At 39.5% G+C, this 17,644-nt stretch overlaps 1 protein-coding gene across 2 annotated transcripts in view; it reads right to left on the bottom strand.

Moving 5' to 3' along the window:
- The window catches only part of tmem63c (transmembrane protein 63C), a 46,546-nt gene that overhangs the window by 10,217 nt on the left and 18,685 nt on the right, over positions 1 to 17,644 (bottom strand). For both annotated transcript variants that reach the window (XM_042500477.1, XM_042500476.1), the window contains exons 2-15: positions 16,469 to 16,694; positions 11,677 to 11,756; positions 9,987 to 10,074; positions 7,664 to 7,701; positions 6,122 to 6,264; positions 5,137 to 5,188; positions 4,916 to 5,024; positions 3,805 to 3,878; positions 3,584 to 3,664; positions 3,382 to 3,502; positions 3,032 to 3,165; positions 2,734 to 2,856; positions 1,026 to 1,179; positions 831 to 937 (exon numbers count right to left, since the gene is read on the bottom strand). In XM_042500477.1, coding sequence (XP_042356411.1) covers positions 831 to 937; positions 1,026 to 1,179; positions 2,734 to 2,856; positions 3,032 to 3,165; positions 3,382 to 3,502; positions 3,584 to 3,664; positions 3,805 to 3,878; positions 4,916 to 5,024; positions 5,137 to 5,188; positions 6,122 to 6,264; positions 7,664 to 7,701; positions 9,987 to 10,074; positions 11,677 to 11,756; positions 16,469 to 16,678 — 1,514 coding nt within the window. In that variant the 5' untranslated portion in view covers positions 16,679 to 16,694. The remainder of the gene's footprint in view (positions 1 to 830; positions 938 to 1,025; positions 1,180 to 2,733; positions 2,857 to 3,031; positions 3,166 to 3,381; positions 3,503 to 3,583; positions 3,665 to 3,804; positions 3,879 to 4,915; positions 5,025 to 5,136; positions 5,189 to 6,121; positions 6,265 to 7,663; positions 7,702 to 9,986; positions 10,075 to 11,676; positions 11,757 to 16,468; positions 16,695 to 17,644) is intronic.

Genomic DNA, 17,644 nt, shown 5'->3' with positions numbered 1-17,644 from the left:
ATTGAGAATATTTTCACTGCTTTACCTTTCCGTCAGACAGCCCGTTGAGCGGTGGTTGAAATATGCTTTGTTGCTGACACCTCCGCAGCAGGAGATCGCTCAGCTTCGTTGTCAGGCGCTTGCCTGCTACTCCAAACTGGGGGCACGCCAACTGACATCTACTGTATGTATTGTATTATCTACGGATAAGTGCCCCATACAACTCCTAATAAAAAAAAAACCTGAACTATCCCTTTAAACAAATAACATGGGATCACAGGAACATCATTATGCAATGCATGTTTAGCTCTAAAACATATCTATGCCGTTCCCTTCAACACAATAAATGAAAAGTCAGCTGATTTGAAGGACCATTGGGTTCATTAGCACGAGCTACACTTTTTCACTCCGGTAAACAGCTCATTTGCATTCGGTCTTTCGCACATCACGCCTGCACAACACGTTTGTGGGGGTGGTTATGTAAAGAAAAGGGTGCTCATAGGTGCTGTGTGAGGTTGTCTCCTAATGCACAGTTGTTCCACCCCTCCTCCTGCTAGTCACCATGTGCAGTTCCCCAGCGTATGGTGACTACTGTGCATATCATTATTCTCACATGGAAGTCTCTATGACAACATGCCCAAAATAACAGCGCAGGGAGAGTGACAGAGAGAAGGAGGGAGTAAAAAGAGCAACAGGGTGAAAAGAGAAAAAAATAATTGAGAGGAGAAGTGCTGGGAGTTGAGAGGAAGACAGGCAGCTTCACATGAAGGGGCTATTTGAAGAAGAAGCAAAGGACAGGCATTTCCATTTCAGAGGAGAGAGGAGAGTGGTGGCCGATGGGTGGTGAGTACCTGGTCCAGTGGGACTCAAAAAAGGCTGAGTAGTAGACGATGAAGGGCAGGAGCACCGAGAACGCCCACAGCAGGAGGGTTGGGAAGAACTGGGTAATGACGGGGCTCTAGATTGGACAACAAAATGATTCATAAATGAGACAGTAGAGGGTTCAAGTGTAGCACACACAGCTCAACTCAATCTCAAACTCTGACCCGCAGACTGTCCACGGGCCTTGTGACGTTGAACTTGTCCATGGTGTTGACAATGATGGCGGGGGTGGTGAGGAAGAAGAGCAGCAGGAAGAGGAGGATGTTGAGGAGGACACAGCGGAGCCACCAGCGAGATCCGCACACCGACAGGTTCTCCCTGGTGACATGGAGAGATAATGAGCCTCAATTCACAATCATCCAGCAGGACAGACAGGATGTTTAACACACTCCTCTCCCCTGACATGCCTGTACAGTACATATTGACACAAGCCTGAAATAGCCGGCTCAGTCGCCTCTTGTATGAGAGTTGGGGAGCGTGTTTCCACCGCACTGGACTGTAGAGCGGGCTGGAAACAGCACACTTGAACGCTCCGTTTTAATGAAGGAACAAAAGTACCTGCTCAGCTCGCAACTGCTCCAGTCGTCTAGTTAGTGCGTGAAAACACATCCATACACAAACCCACTGCAGCCAATCAGGCATGAAGCACAAACAGTGAGCGCTACCATCTCTCTGGTTAATATCCCATACATATGCATCTCTAACATGTTATATAATCTCGCTGGGACTGCTGCGTTTGCTTTCCAAGTTAAGAAACATGCACTAATCCAATCATGGAAAGGGAATGAGCCTTAAATTGTGTTTGAGAGCTGATACAGATGAGCAACTACATCCTGATACATCTTAAATGTTGCTGTTGGTTTTATCAGATACCTTGAAAAAGCCGAGAGCATAATTTGCATAATGTTTAGCTCTTGTCTAAATGAACAGACCAGTGATCCTAAACTAATGATCAATTTAAATAATGTAAAATTTATAAGTAAAAGTTATATTAAAAAAAGTTATTCACACTGGAAATTATTGTTGTACTTGTGATATACATAAGGTGCCAAAGTGCATAAGACAGCATCAAAATAGAGCTTGTTTATAAAAAAAAGCCTGTGAAGAAACCCACTCATACCCCAACAGTGGTCCTAGCTAAACCCCTAATGTCCAAAAATCCTCGAAACAGGCTAAAATCCTCGAAACATGCTAAAATCCCCAAAACATCCTAAAATCCTAGAAATGTTCTATATCCAAGAAACCTCCTAAAACACTAAAAAAAACCCTAAGAAACATGTTTGGGGCTGCTGTGACTGGCCTCTGACCTCCTGACATTTTGTAAAAGTGGCCCCCAACCAAAGCAAGTTGAGTATCCCTGAAATAAACTCTTCAAGGTCCATCATTACAAGATAATGTCGCATTGACAAGCAAAATTACAGCCCACTGAACTTTGGTTAAAAGTCTAGCCACGATCCAGAGGTTTCCAAAGATACCAAATATGTCAGGGTTAATTACAGGGAAATGTGTCTAAATGATGCATTAGACATGAAAAGTGGATATTACACTCAAAATATGTGTCTGCGTGGGTTAGCTCTCAGTGCTCCAATTCCACCCACAGTCCAAAGACATGCAGGTTGGGTTAATAGATTGTACAGTAGGTGTGAAAGTGAGTGTGAATGGTTGTCTGTCGGTGTACCAATGCATGCTGGGATAGGTTACAGCTCCCTGCAACCGTGTAATGGATAAATACAGTATAACAGATGGATGGATTTTCTTATTTTTAGTGCTAGAAGAGTATTATGATGCTGTCATGCTAATCTAGAGGGGAAAAAATGTAAAAGGTCCCCTAAATAAGAACAAAGTATGAGTTCTGGTTATGTCGAAACTGACCAGATGATGTCACTAGGAGCAGGTGCATAGCTGACCCCCCATTTGTGCGACTGCACCACAGTGGTGATGCTGGACTGTTGAGGTCTACGACGGCAGCGTACACAGCTGTAGTCCTTCACAATGCTGGAAAACAAAACAAGATGTACAGAAAGTGCTGCAGATATAAACATCAACACACAGTCACGCCTGCCTTTACACCACTTCATGAATGCCGGGGTTGCTCCCTGCTGTGACAGAGTTTATGTGATGAGAGGAGCTGACAGACATAAAACTCGCTGTCGTGCCAAAGTTAACTCACACAGCAGTCATCCTCTCATCACGAAAAGTCACAAAGGCGATGCCCAGCCTCTTCATGGAGATGCGGTTCTTCTCGGCATTAAACTCGTCTGTGCGTTTTTCTTCTAACTCGCTGTAGTACTGTTCTGCATCCACCTGCAGAAAAAAGTTAGAGCAAACAACACTCATTAAAAAAAATTACACTCTCAAAGACATCCACATATATTCAGTGACAGGATATGTTGCAGCTGCATGTTCCTACTTCTGGATTGTAGTGCCATCCAGTGGTAACATATTTTCTGTGCAGCACAACTATGCTGCAAGTCCACTGAAACGGTCACTTACTAATCCCAGTTATGCTGATAAAAGTACCTTTTCGAAGCCACAGATGTCGCAGCAGAATATCTGAGCACATGGATGGGTCTTGATCATGATCTTCCCCTCCTTTTGGGCCTTTGTGGCAAAATAGAGCCTGCCTTTCATTGCCTTACGCCTGCAAAAACACAACATCATCTGATAAGAGCCTCACACTGATCCCAAACGGTGTTGCTCTAATCTATGGCTGCTACTGTACCTCTCGAGGTCCAGCCTCATCAGCTTGTGAACATCAAAGCAGAAACGGATATCAGTGACAGTACAGCTGGGGTAGGCCTCACTAGTGAATGGAGCAAAAGGAGTTATTTATAATGAAGGCGGTGAGATTGTGCATGTGCAATGGTCAGGGCTTCCTCGTGACATGAATCAAACATATGAGGCTTTAACTTAACAATGAAAAAGAGAAGAGAACATGTGTACTGGAAGTGTTTGGTGATGAGTCCTGGGTCAGAGATCTCTCTTGGTATGGAGGTTATCATCAGCGTCCTGGCTACCTGTAACATATAATGTAACCTCCATGAGCAGTAGCTGTAATGTGCAAAAAATCACCATCTTATCAAGCAGTATCAACCATTTATGGAGACACATTTCAGCCAATGTGATAGAAAAAGATAAAAAAGAAAAAAGAAAAAAATGACTTAGTATTTCAAACAAGAAACTTTCGCAAAATAGTAACTGGATATAGCAACAAATTGAAATACTTTTCCAAACAAAAAAAGCTTTGTATAGCAATATAATATGAAATATATTCAAAATAATGAGAAACTTTCTCAAAATAACGATTTAGTATTACAACATAATGAGAAACCTTCTCAAACAACTTCATAGTATAGCAAAATAATAAGAAACATTCTCAGAATAATGACAAGCTTTCTTTAAAAAAGTAATCATTTCTTTCTTTCTTAATAAAATGAGTTAGTAGCACTATATACTGAAACTTTCTCAAAAATAACAACTGAGTATTACAACAAAAGGAAACATCTCAAAGTAATATTATATGTAATCAAAATAAAAACTTAGGTTAGCAACGTAATGTTAAACTTTCTCAAAAAATGAGTTAGTATCACAACATTAGAAACTTTCTAACATGAGAATCTTACTTATGATAATGAGTTCGTATTGTAACAAAATGGGAACATTTCTGGAAATAATAAACTTTCTTAAAATAATTTATTACTCATCTTGAAGTAGTAACCAAATATCTAAAAATGATGAGTTTGTATTCAACACCACTTTGTCTTCATCACTGATGAAGACAAAGTGGTGTTAAAACATGTTGAGTCTGTCTGCACAAAAAAGCACATCTAATCTAATCTAACATCTAACACCTAATCCAACTATCACAATCTAGTCTATGAGCAAATACCTGTAAAAGTGATGACATAGTTGCCAGCCTCAGCTGTATTTATAAATGATGTTTGGGTCTATTATACTAACACGCTGAACTGGAATTGGCTTTATAAAATGGATATTTTTGCTTTGTAAAAATGGCCAGGCCTCGATGTTTAAACAATATTTGATGGTGACAGACCTTCTCATCTTCTCTGTACTCCAGCCGGATCAGATGGTGAGCCATACACAGCGATGTTATGATGAAGTAGACCAGAGCAAAGATGCTGTGGAGCCACAGAAAGCTGTCCCTGTGAGGCACAAAAACTTGGTTGTAGATTAAACAAATATAGATAGTCCAGTCTTTCGCGGCTCTGTGCTATTTCATGAGGTCTGATTACATGTGTGAAGTGTTAGACTTACTTTGCACTAACATTAGCCAGTGTTGTTCTTCCAAAGTTTTCAGGACTGTCTCCTGTAGAAATAATGACACATGACAAGAGAGCGAGACATTTTAATTTTCTAATGACCTAAAGGAAACCCCTCCTCTTTTGTCTGGACGCTGAGGCAACAATGAAGCAATACCACTATTCAGAGAAAATGTCTCCCATCCAATTTAATGAAATCTCAATGACATTTCACACAAAATTCAAACATCACAGTCATGCCTAACTCTGCTGTTTTAACTTGGGGACCCTTTGTTTGCTGTTGCCATGGCAGCTTGCCATTGGGTGTTGGTTTATTTAATGACTAGGGTGACACACTGGTTCATAAGATGACAGCCAGCAGTTATAAAAACGTTTCTGCAGACAGCCCAGCTCCTCGTAGACCCCATAATGGCTCCTGCCTTCATCCCGTTATGGAATGGCTTACTCAACACTTCCTACAAAATAAGCACACAACTGCGAAAAGGGATTTCTGTTGCTACGTAGCCGCTAATTTTCCTGCACCATCCCACCCCTGACACCTACATGTGTATGTTAAGAGGAAATGAAGCACTTTCTATTCCTATAATCCTAGGCTTGATGGATTGCCACTGGTATGCTAACAACTCTGTTAGATGAAATGCAGCCTTTGTGTATATAAATAGTGGTAGTCTCACTTCATAATGTTGTTTTATGGGTCATTTGAACATAAAATGACCTTTCGAGTTGATGTCAGCTTTGATCTAATTTCATGAATGCAATACACTTTGGCTTTTTTAAAAACTCTGCTGCTTTACCACAGATTGTTTTAAGCTAAAGTTTCAGTGCATTGAAACAACAAATCCTTTGGTGTGTGTGATTGTCTCTGTGTGGCCTGGCTGCTCTCCCTGTGAGATGCCCCATATGTTTCTCCAGAGGTTAAGGATATCCCTTGGTTTTTCAAACAGTTGGGTGGCTAGACCATCATCTGAAGACAAAAATACCCAGGAGGTTCCCGGAAAAGTTGACCGGCAGGATTACAGCCAAAGACAGCAGGCAAACCACCGCCATGAGCAGGATGATGTGGCGCTGGAAGGACAGGTATGTGACGGCGTCGATGCCGCATTTGCTACGGATCTCCTCATCCCTGCAGAAACAATGAGAGGGGAAACTTTCAGAAGTAAGTAAATAAGTAAGCATTATTTTTTATAGCACTTTTTAAAACACACACAATACAAATGAATGAATAAATCTAGTAAAAATGAATTAGAATATAGAACAATATTGTTCTTAAATATTGTTGTTAACACAGCAAAATGAGACAAACTAGACTAAAGACAGATAGATAGATAGATAGATAGATATTTAGAAAGATAGGTAGATAGATAGATAGACAGTTCAAGATCCAAAGAAGGAAACATATGTCTGATTTTTGCAATGTTTCTTCGCTGAAGAAAACAGGACTGCACAAGTTTAATAACTTAACTACTGGTCAAAGATGATACCACTATTATAATCGAAAGGTCTGATATTTGAGGGAAGAGAACCAATAAACTGATCAACTGCAAGAAGAAAGAAAGAAGAAATATTTGTGATGGCAAACATCACACACATAGCAACGTCACATCGGCAGCTACGGAGAATACAATTGCTGTTGTTACATGGACATTTTCCACAGAAAAGTACTGTGACAACTTCAATGCAAACAATAAAATTTCATGACTTTTCCAAAATTTTCAATGGTTTTTTACTAATTTCTTAACTTCTCCAGGCCTGGAAAATGTGTTTGTGAAATTCCATGACTTTCCCTGGTTTTTCACAACCGTGGGAACCCTGGCTAAATCCAAGCGAGACCCCAAACTCTTAACAGTGCATGACAAAAAGAGAAATGCTGCAAATTGTTCTTAAGGTGGCAGAATTTCCACCCATGCACATTTGATGATAATCAGAGTCGTGCAATCTGTATCTAGCATTTATTGCCATGACAAATGGGCTTACATCTTCTACCTCATCATGAATAAAAGTGTGGCACCACCACTTTGGTGCAAGAAGCTGTGGTTACCAGCCAGGAGGTTTAGGAAACCCAGTATCATAAAATAGAACAAAAAAAGCATGAAAAAAAAGAAAAGAAAAGAGAGGCACGCTGGTCTCATGGCGGCCCACACATTGCGAACTCTCAGGGTGGGTTTGCACTTTCCCAGGGATCCTAGGATGAGCCACTGGCACAGGAGCTAAAAACAGAAGCACCCAAACTTCATCATAATACTATGGAAACCATGGGCACCATGGAAATCGCCTTCTTAAAAGCCTAAATGTGTTGTGTGCAGTCAGACTGCAGCGAGAGCAAATATTCAACGGGAAAACCACGGCACCAGCGGTCACATGAGCCCAGACTCGTTTGTTTTTGCTGCTAAATGAGATATAACGAGAGACTTTACATTTGCCGGTGACATCAGCTTTGAAGACAGAGGGCCAATAAAAGGATGGAAGCGAAGATGAGCGAAGGGTGAAAATAATTACATAGGGCAACTGCTTTGTTTACTTACTTCATATGGTAAAGTGATGAGAGCCACGAGCAGAAGCCCTGGAAGGAGAATCATAAAACATCCAATAGATTAGTTATTAAAGATAATAAAGGACATATGTGTGCAGGTCTGTGCACACCACGTCTGGCTACTTGCATGCATCCACTATTTGCATAGTAATAAGGTCTGCAGGGTGACACAGAGGGGGAGATTTAATACGTCTAGCCTGGAGCAGTAACCACTTTACTGCAGCCTCAGCTTTGAGTAGGCACAGGGCGATGACTCCAGTCTGACTCTTTTGTCTTACACCGTTATAAACATGCAGAGAGTGACCTAGTTTATCACACAGGTGTCATGGAGTCACAGACAGACCAGCTGAGTCATGAGCCAAACTTTCCTCTTACAACAGTTGACGTAATGCCATCGTAGACACGCAGACTTCATAGTAAAAGTGCACCATGCTGCATTTTTAGACATTCATACTTCATTGGATAAATTAGCAATGACACCTTTTTTTTAAATTATAGTAAATAAATGAGAATGTGATCAGGAAGACTGGCAGGCTGTCTAACATTAATGGTATGTTAATAGGCCTGGAAGTGTTTTTTTGAAAATGATGTTTTTACATTTCCCAAAATGCCTTGTCTTGTATATCTTGTAGTGTAACTGGAGTCTGTCAGTCTTCTCCCAAAATATTATGATTATTTACCCTAATTATACTATTTGTGGAGATTTAAACCAATAGTGGCACTGTAGAGCAGTGTTAGGGTGTGCAGCAGGTCTCCTTGTTATTTGCATTTATTCCTACAGCATGAGTATTGCATGCACGTGCACAAGCACAGAATGATGTCACATTTTTTTGCAGACTGCAGAGTGTCTCCTTTTACTTGCGACAAACAACTTTTATTGTCTTTGTAGCATTACACTGCCATGAAATAGACATCACAGGGACTGTCTGGTTGCCCCTCCTGGCTTTAGCTTTAAATTTCACCATGCTGTTAGCCGAGGTGCACTGGCTGGAAATAAAGGGAGCAATAGTGAAACACATTTCAGTTGTCTGTAAGGAAGTTGTTTGGCTAAGTTGGTTCTGCACCAGATTTGAGGGCAGAAAAAAAGATATGTAGAGAAATTGTCCAAATATTTGTTAGGTTCTTTTTAGGTGACAAAACTAAATATGGAGAGAATTTTGGACCAACACAGAGGTAACACTGTTTTTCCTGGGTTAATAAGCCAGTGTACTCTCTTGTAGCACTATAAGCTATAACAGCCTTTTACCATGTTTGCCATGTGTCAATGTGTGCCTATTTACACATCCAGCTGACACGCAGCAACATTAGCATTCATTCAGAGTGGTGTTTGTGTCAATCTGGCAACTGTAAGTCCAGTATTCACTCTCCTTTTAGCCGTGGATGGTTAACTGAATTGGCCTAAACGGTCCCAAAGTGTCAGCCCCCCCGGCCTTCACCTGCAAAATACCGCTCAAATTAACACATAAGGACCAGGAATATACTCAAAATGATTACAAAGAGATGCAAAAAACTGCAAAGAGACACAAAGTAATTACTAATTAGGCAAAACAGCCATAATCACACACAAACCAACCAAAAAAAAACCCCACAAAATTACCTTAGAGATACACAAATGACTACAAAGAAATGCAAAACTCCCACAAGGGGACAAAAAATTATCACAGAGACAATAAAAAACACACAAAGTTGCATAATGACTACAAAGTGAGGCAAAACAAGAAAAATAAAGGGAAAACCAACACAAAGTTTGTGTCTTGCTCTTATGTAGGAGAGGTGGTGGGGCACTTTGCATATCTGTGACAATGGGCCTATTGTTTCATAATCCACCCATGCTTATATTTGATCTTGTCTCCAATAATCCAATTTTCATTTCCACTGAATGCTCCTCTTGCCTGTTGTTAACTTTGTCTGCCTGTCGTTTGGTGCAGGATGGATAGCATGCAGTGGCCGTTTTAGAGCTTTTTTGCTGAAGTTTTTGGCCTGCTGAAGAAACAAATTTGATGAGATTCAGGACAGCTCTAAAGTATGGCTGCGGAAAAGGACGACTCTCAGATGTAAACACAGAATGTGGACAAAGCAGGTTTCAACACATAAAACAAACCTTAGATATTTTATGAGGTACGCAATGCATTTAACATTTTTGTTAGGCCTTTAGGACTCATGACGTGTTTTGTTGAGAGAAGCTGGGTGTAAACAAAACAGTGTTTGTTCAGGATGAAATCCACAGGGTGGCTTTAATTGATCTGAAAATGCTATAAAGGGGTTTCTCTGTGCTTTATGAAGCTGATGAAAAACTCAAACAAAACAAAACTCACCATGTCCTTGGTCTCAGAGTCAGAGGGGCTGGATTCTGACGGGGACTTTTCTTTCTCACTTGGTTCTCCATAAAACAGGGATGTGAGACTGAAGGGAAGACAAGAAATAGCAAGATCACCATATTGATGATGACCTAACACGACCTCAGCAATCCAATATGTAACTCAGCGCTGCAGCAACACAGACACAATGTAACTGCTGCAGACAGACTCTGTGTGTGTGTGTGTCTGTGTGCGTTTGTGTGTGTGTGTGTGTGTACATAAAAAGACTTAAACAACATTCAGTACGGTTAGATCTAATAAAGCCTGTGTGATGAGTGAGTTTGTGGATATTTCTCTCTGGGCCGTAACACTGACAGTTCAACAGCGTGTCAAATTAAGCAGCATAACTGAATTAGTGCAAGAGAGGACTGCTTGGCAAAACACACAGATGCTGCATGCCCTCGGGTGCTGTGAAGCCACTGCCGGTCAGGCAGAACTAATCAAGCCTGCACTCGCCTGGAGAGGAGACTCAGATCAAGCAAAGGAAAACTGCTGCAGACTCAGACGACTGGGTGCACCTTCACTCATTTTGTATCCTGAAAGGTATCTGACATATGATTAATTATCTGAAGCCTGGTGATATAGTTTCTTACTGTCAGCTAATCCAATAAAAACACAACAATAATGAATCTTATCTTATCCTAAGTATTGTCTGTGGGGTCAAAGCTTATTCCTAAACTGTGTTGTCCTAAATAACCTAACACATCAAATATGTGTTAATCTGCAGGTGAAAATGGTTCTACACACATGCATTTTTTCTTATGTTTAACATTTGCTGAAAAAAACCCTCCAGCTACCCACTTTTAGGAGGCCATTTATAGATTTTATAGATTTACCGCTCTACTAGGAACATTGGATCGAGTGTCATGGACAGGGAAAAAAAGTTGGCAAGTATTGTGAGGGAGACTATCACATTGTTTGTTTCGACCTTCTTATAGGGTTTGTTGACAAAAAGAAAAATATAGAGCAATGCCAGCCTTTGAGCCTTGCTTAAATTATTTATCAAGGTCAAATTGCCAAACACTGGCTTCTAAAAAGTGAGGATTTTAAGCTTTTTTGTGTTTTATATTGCTGTAAATTGAAAAGCATATGGTTTTAGCTGTTATTGTAACTGTTTAAACCTGTTAATGTTGTTATTAATATTATTATCATTATTATATTTTAAAACAAATTATTTTAAATGTCCTCCTGGGAAATTATCATTATAAATTATTTCATTTCTCACACTTCTCTGACATGTAATATCTTGAGACAAATAACTATCAATAGTGGAAACAACTTTTAAGTGCAGCTCTAATGTTAAAAGAGTAAGAAGTTCGTCCCTCTGACACTCTGTGTTTGCATACAGTATACTGTGTAAGTGCATGTCTGGTCTGTGATATACTGATACTAATAATGCTGCAAGAATAAATTGCCACAGTTGCAGTTATCACTCCTGTGACGACAAACGAGGAAGCAAAGGCAGCTCTTCGCAGTGATTTGCCTCCTCGCAGTACCATTTACCCTCAGCAGAGGGAGCTGGAGGCTTCAGCATCAGTACTAAGAGGAGTGGTTCCACTGAGAATTATTTCTCCATCTTAAATGTCATGGCTCACAAACCATCAAGTGTATCCAATTTTTAGTGCAAGACAGTGAGTGGAGGGTTTACCTGTCATTCTCCATCAGCAGAGCCAGGCGGCCGTAGTCCCATGCAGCCTTCCTCAGGCAGGAGAAGATGAGCAACAGGAACTGTAACACAAGACAAGAACATGAATGCAGAGCTCTTAAGTACCTGATTTAATGCTAATCTGCTCAGGGCCTGCAGTAATATTATCCAAAACCTTTCCATACTGCTCGTTTTGAAAGCTCAGCTCCGTCAGTCTCGTAAAGAGCCTGCGAATAATAGAAGGGTTCAAAATGCAGCAGAAATAATGAGCCATCTCCTTTCTTTAAAGTGGTACGTGGTTGTCTTGGAAACTACCAGAGCCAGGTCAGCATGCACACGCAAACACATGCTGTGCACTAATGACAAATGAGTGTGGTCAATACCAAGAATAAATCTAAATAGCCTCCATTCTGCCACAATTAGAGAGCTTAGCCAAAGCTTCACAATGCAGTTAAGAAAAGAGCCCATTCAGTGACATGTAATGACATATTATAACAGCGGATTCATGCTGAACAGGCGTGGTTTAACATAAAGAGCATAACTGGATGATGATGCATAAATGTTGACAAATGCAAATGGAGCAAAAGTGCTGATGAATGTTTGATTTTAATCACAGCATTAAATCATTTACTCATTTGAGTTTAGATGACATTTGGCTTGGTGTGCAGGGATGACAGCCATGTTAATAAGTAAAAAGCTCACATAATTGTTAAATGAATCATTTTTTAGTGATCTAGAGCCAGGCACAGACAACCGGGGTGGCCTTAACTAATATATCTGAATAATGAGTATTCACAACAGTCAGGGTCCAAACTCCTTCCTGAAATAAAAATCTCTCTGTTGTTTTATTTCTTTTGGTCTTTGATGTGTAGGCATGCTCTCTTTAAATCCCACAGATGATTTATTCTGTATGATGATGGAAATGATGCAGAGGCGTGCTCCCGTCACCTGGAGGGGAACGCGTGCCTTGACTCATGCTTGTCATTAAGAGACAGTGCTCGACCCTCTGTGTTGTCTTGACAACCAGGCAACGTTAAAACGAGCCAATTAAAACGCTGAGGTGGCAGATTGAGAGTGATATCAATGCAAAGATCAAGCTTGACAAGGCCTGACAGCCTATTATTATCTGGAGACAGCAGGAACAATATGCTGTACTACGACTGCAAACAGTGTATTCTACTACATGAGAGGAAAATTCAAACGTGCAGATTCAATGCGATTTGATATTCATGATATGCACATAATGTTTGTTTGCATCTGTGTGTGTACTTTCACATTATTATGAGACACAAACGCCCTGACAAATAAAAAGCAGCAACGTGTTTTGCAAGGCAAAGGCTTCATTTAAAATTTGGTTGAGTTTTTGGAAACTTTTTACAGAAAACATAACAAATTAAAGTTCCTGGCTCAGCAGCAGAATGTGGAATGAAATATGTTAGTTTTAATCTACAATGCAATACAAATTCGCTCTTCTCACTGTGTCTTTAATTGATACGAATCAGATCGATATCTAGGACTGTACATCCGACCATCCATCATATATCTGCTTATCCTCTGCAGGGTCTTTGAGGGCTGTATCCCAGCATGCATTGGGTGTGAAAATGTGTACAACCTGGACAGGTCAACAGTCATCGTATAAACAACCATTGATACCCAGGAGCAGTTTAAAGGGGGGCTGTTTTGCTGTTTTTCCAGATTCATACTTCTATTTAAGGTTTCTACTAGAACATGTTTATATGCAAGCTTCCTGTATTCACCCTCTGTCAGAAACGCTACGCTCCAGCATCTGTCTGTCGGTGAGTCTGAATCATCATTGCAGCCGATAAATGACTTTGATGAAGTGTAATTATTATAGTGGCAATTCTACCCTGAAAATCCGATATCTGCAATACTAAAGTTAAACTAAAGTTTTTTATGCCATTGAATTGTGAGGTTTGTTTGACTCCCAATTGAAGATAATGTTTTGTGGGTTTTTTTTGCTTATCATTATTTAAGTTAGGCCTGTTTTCCTCCTATGGTAACAAACATAAAAGTAGTCTACCAATAGAGCAGATGACAACGAACAAACTTCTAAAAGCATCCGGACACAATAACTCAGTCTTTTGTCTGGACTAGTTCTGGTCATTTTGTTAATGGGGTTTCCAGAGATATGCAATTGCATTTTTTATTAAGTTGGGGGACTTATGAGGGATGAATATAAAAAGAACAGTCAAAAATAAAGCAGCCGAGTTGGAGGCATCCTGACTTGTAGTCCCAAGTAAGGGTCAAGCCTCAAGAACTCAACTCTCATAAAACAACCTGGCAGCAACTGTCATTATGCTGTTCCCAGCGAGTAAAAGCTCAAGTGTCAAACTTCATGCCTCTAGCTTGGACTGCAGACTCCCTGTCAAAAATGTTTAGTCTCCAAATCCAAGATTTAACACACTTAGGAAAGCTCCTCCACAGTCACAGAGGACGTTATACACCTTTTTTTACAGGTTGAGTGGCAGTCGTATGAAGCAGTTTTTAAGTAAACTGATCTGATGTCTGAAATAGGTGAAGAGAACGTCTCAAGTTAAGAGTTAAGAGTTGTTCCTGGTTTCATTCCTGTTATTAATGCCTTTTTGTTTTTGTTTTTTTGTGTCAATGAAGACATTGCATACTTCAGATGCAGAGTCATATCTACAGCTCTGACATCCTACGTTCTTCAGCTGGTGGAGATACGTATTAACCCTTTGAAACCTGGATCAACATCAGTTGTCCTGTGCTGCGTTCAGATGCCTTTCACAAGATTTTTGAACCTTTGAAGACCGCGCAAATTGGTTTGATTTCTTTCGAAATCAGGAAGGGAAAAAGGAAATGACCAACTTGGCAAGAAATGTCCCAAACATTGCAAGAAATTAGTAACAGATGACAAGAAAATTACCTAAGATTATATTTGATAAAAAAGAGGGAAGGAACATTAGATAATTATTCAAAAAATTGAGGAAAATGTCCAGAAAACTATATTTCTAATCATAATAATCTTAAATTTAAAATCATTTTAAGAAAAAATACAACAAACGTATAGGTAGTTTTCTTGTTTGTTTTTGTTTGCTACTATTTATTGGTGCTTATTGTTTGCTATTGCCATTTGTCATTAAATTGCTCATCGCCTTCTCCCCAATTCTTTAAAAGAAAGCAAACCATTTTCTCAGGTTTTTAAGGGTTAAAAGTCTAATATAACACACTGTATGCACTTGACACTGAACTTGCCTGATCTAGATTTAGATTTAGCATTAGGTGTAGTATGATGGCAGTATTTAAGGTTAGCGAGGACATTAGTACGCCAGAAGTTACAACTTCCAGAAAACTGCAGGTCTGCTACAACTCTAAATTCTTTTAAATCAAAGCTGAAGAGGTTTCTGTTTGCCACTGCCTTTTATTAAAATAAAATATATTTATTCATTGCTTGCACTGTACAGTAACTTTTTTTCTTGTAATTTATACTTGTATTAGTCTAGCTGTTATCATCTATCCTCTAGCAGGTGTTTTTAATTTTAATTTAAATGTCCTTTTACAGTGTGTATGCACAGTGTTTTGCACTTTGTCTCTTTGCCATTTCATGTTTTACATAAAGCACTTAAAATTGTCTTGTTGCCAAAATGTGCTATGAAAATATACTTGCTTGGCCTTACATTTTTTGGAAACACGGTAAGGAGGGATATAAAAAGTCAGCAGAAGGTCTTCTCAATGAATTTACAAACTGAGCAGGTGTGTGTGTGTTGACATGTTTCCAATACACAGTAGGTCTGCATTCATTTCACACATTTATGTGTGATGTGCAGCACTTCTAACACTCCTGATGCTGCTGTCGCACTCTATCATCATCAGGAGCAGAGTGAAGTGCTTGAGACAGGATGTCCATTCGATACTGCATTTGTACAGAAGCAGTCCTCTGACCAAGTATCACCTCTTGTTGTCTATTTGTATCAGAGCACTTCATAATATCTCAACAGGGTGTTGGCAGCTCTGGATGTGTTCACAGACCTTGTTACAGAGACGCTATACGCTGCAGCAGTATACAAAAAAGAGATGAGTCGTAGTGTAAATACGAATAACAAGCTTCCTGTTAAACACAGCAAACAAGGTTCTAACTAAAGCCGAAACGATTAGTCACTTCATGATTGTTTTTAAGAAGTTACTGACATATACTGTATGTGTCGGCCCTGCGATAGTCTGGCAACCTATCCAGGGTGTACCCCGCCTTCCACCCGATGACAGCTTGGATTGGCTCCAGCCCCCCCGTGACCCTTACAAGGACAAGCAGTTACGGAAAATGTCTGACTAACTGACATATAATTAGTTCATTTTTAGAAATTATTCATTTCTATTTTAATTGTTAAGTAAACATTCACTGTTTTTTAGACATTTGTTTTTGTTTTGTTTTTTAGCACTGTATTTGCCAAATATTAATGTACTAATGTTCAATTTCCATGGTTTGCAGAAACATTTTTTAAGGCAAATTTGTTGCATCACTTGGGCTCTGTGAACTTGTGATGTTTTGCTATTTTCTGATATTTAAAATCAAAGATCAAGAAAATAATCAACAGATTAATCAATAGTTGCAGTCCACATTCTAAGGTCCCTCTCTTTGCATAATTCAGATTCAGATGTTATTAAAAAAAAAGTGAGACTAAAGAAAAATGGCAAAATGATAATAATTAAAGCTGACTCGTGTTATAATTTCCAAACAATTATTTATTTGCCATTTTTCTGAAGTCAACAGTGTAAACTGTGTATATTATTGGTTGTGTGGGTGAGTGTGAGTCTGTACCATCCAGAGCACGACATTGATGGCGAGGACTGTAGGCACCCCTCCAAACGGCAGACCCTGGAGGACGCTGCTGCGGGAGTGTGAGCGGTAGCATCTCTCTGCAGTACTGTTCTCATCCCCTAAAGAGTCCAGAAAACTCAGGACATCCAGCTCAACACCTTTCCCCTCCACAGAGGGAGCTCTCGTCACAAACAGCTCAGAGTGCGCCATCAGTACGGGACCATACCTGCAGGAAAAAAAGAAACAAAGAAAGAGACCATTAGCCACGATCGGTCGACCGTTGAACTTAAGGTCTCTTTGGCTTTTGTTTTATCGTCTTTGATACACACACCTTGGGCTTTACACACACAGATTTGTTGTGCAATAACTTTGGGTTTACTAATAATCCAGTCATTGTTTGTTGAGATATGAGTGACAGTTTTGATTTAACTTTTGCTAAACAGCGACCGCTGCAGCTATATTTAGATATTGCGTAATGATAGCAGGAGATGACCCCAATCCGATCTCAACGATGGCGAAGATTTTATGCACTATTATGCAGAATGAAGCCATTGTTAACTCTCCATGAAACGCTGCATGCTATAAATGACAGAAAAACATAGTGTTTATTCATTGATAGTAGAAAATTGAATTCAGTTTTCCAATTTTCTAATTTTCCTTTTTGATATGGAAAATTGAACTGCAAGACGTTACACAGACCAAAAACTCAGTTTTCTACTTCCCAATTTTTTTGTTTTTCTAACAAATATTTCATAAATAGTGAACTAGAACAACAACTTCTGAAACGTAAATTCTGCTTTGATTTGACAAACAAAAACACAATGTTAGAAAAGTGAATTTATTTTTCCAATTTTCTAATCTTTATTTTTGATATGGAAAACTGAATTGATAAGAATTACACAGAACAAAGTATACTCAACAGTTTATCTAACTTAGTGTCAAGCATTTTGCTAAAACGCTAAGGTATTTCTACAGTAGCACAAAGAGGAGAAAGGTCATAAATTCAGAAAACTGAATCTGCAATATGTCTGCAACAATATGATAAAAACTTTGTAAACAGGCACCACCAAAAGCTTCCATAGTGCTTATGAATTCAACTTTTTATTTCATAAGAGGAAGAATGTGTTTTTTCTTCTCTCAATAGCTGCATAGCCTTGCTTTAAACAGGAGTCTTGT

This window comes from Plectropomus leopardus, chromosome 14 (genome assembly GCF_008729295.1).
Source record: "Plectropomus leopardus isolate mb chromosome 14, YSFRI_Pleo_2.0, whole genome shotgun sequence".
NCBI classification, from domain to species: Eukaryota; Metazoa; Chordata; class Actinopteri; order Perciformes; family Serranidae; genus Plectropomus; species Plectropomus leopardus.
This window is presented reverse-complemented; position numbering and strand designations above follow the sequence as displayed.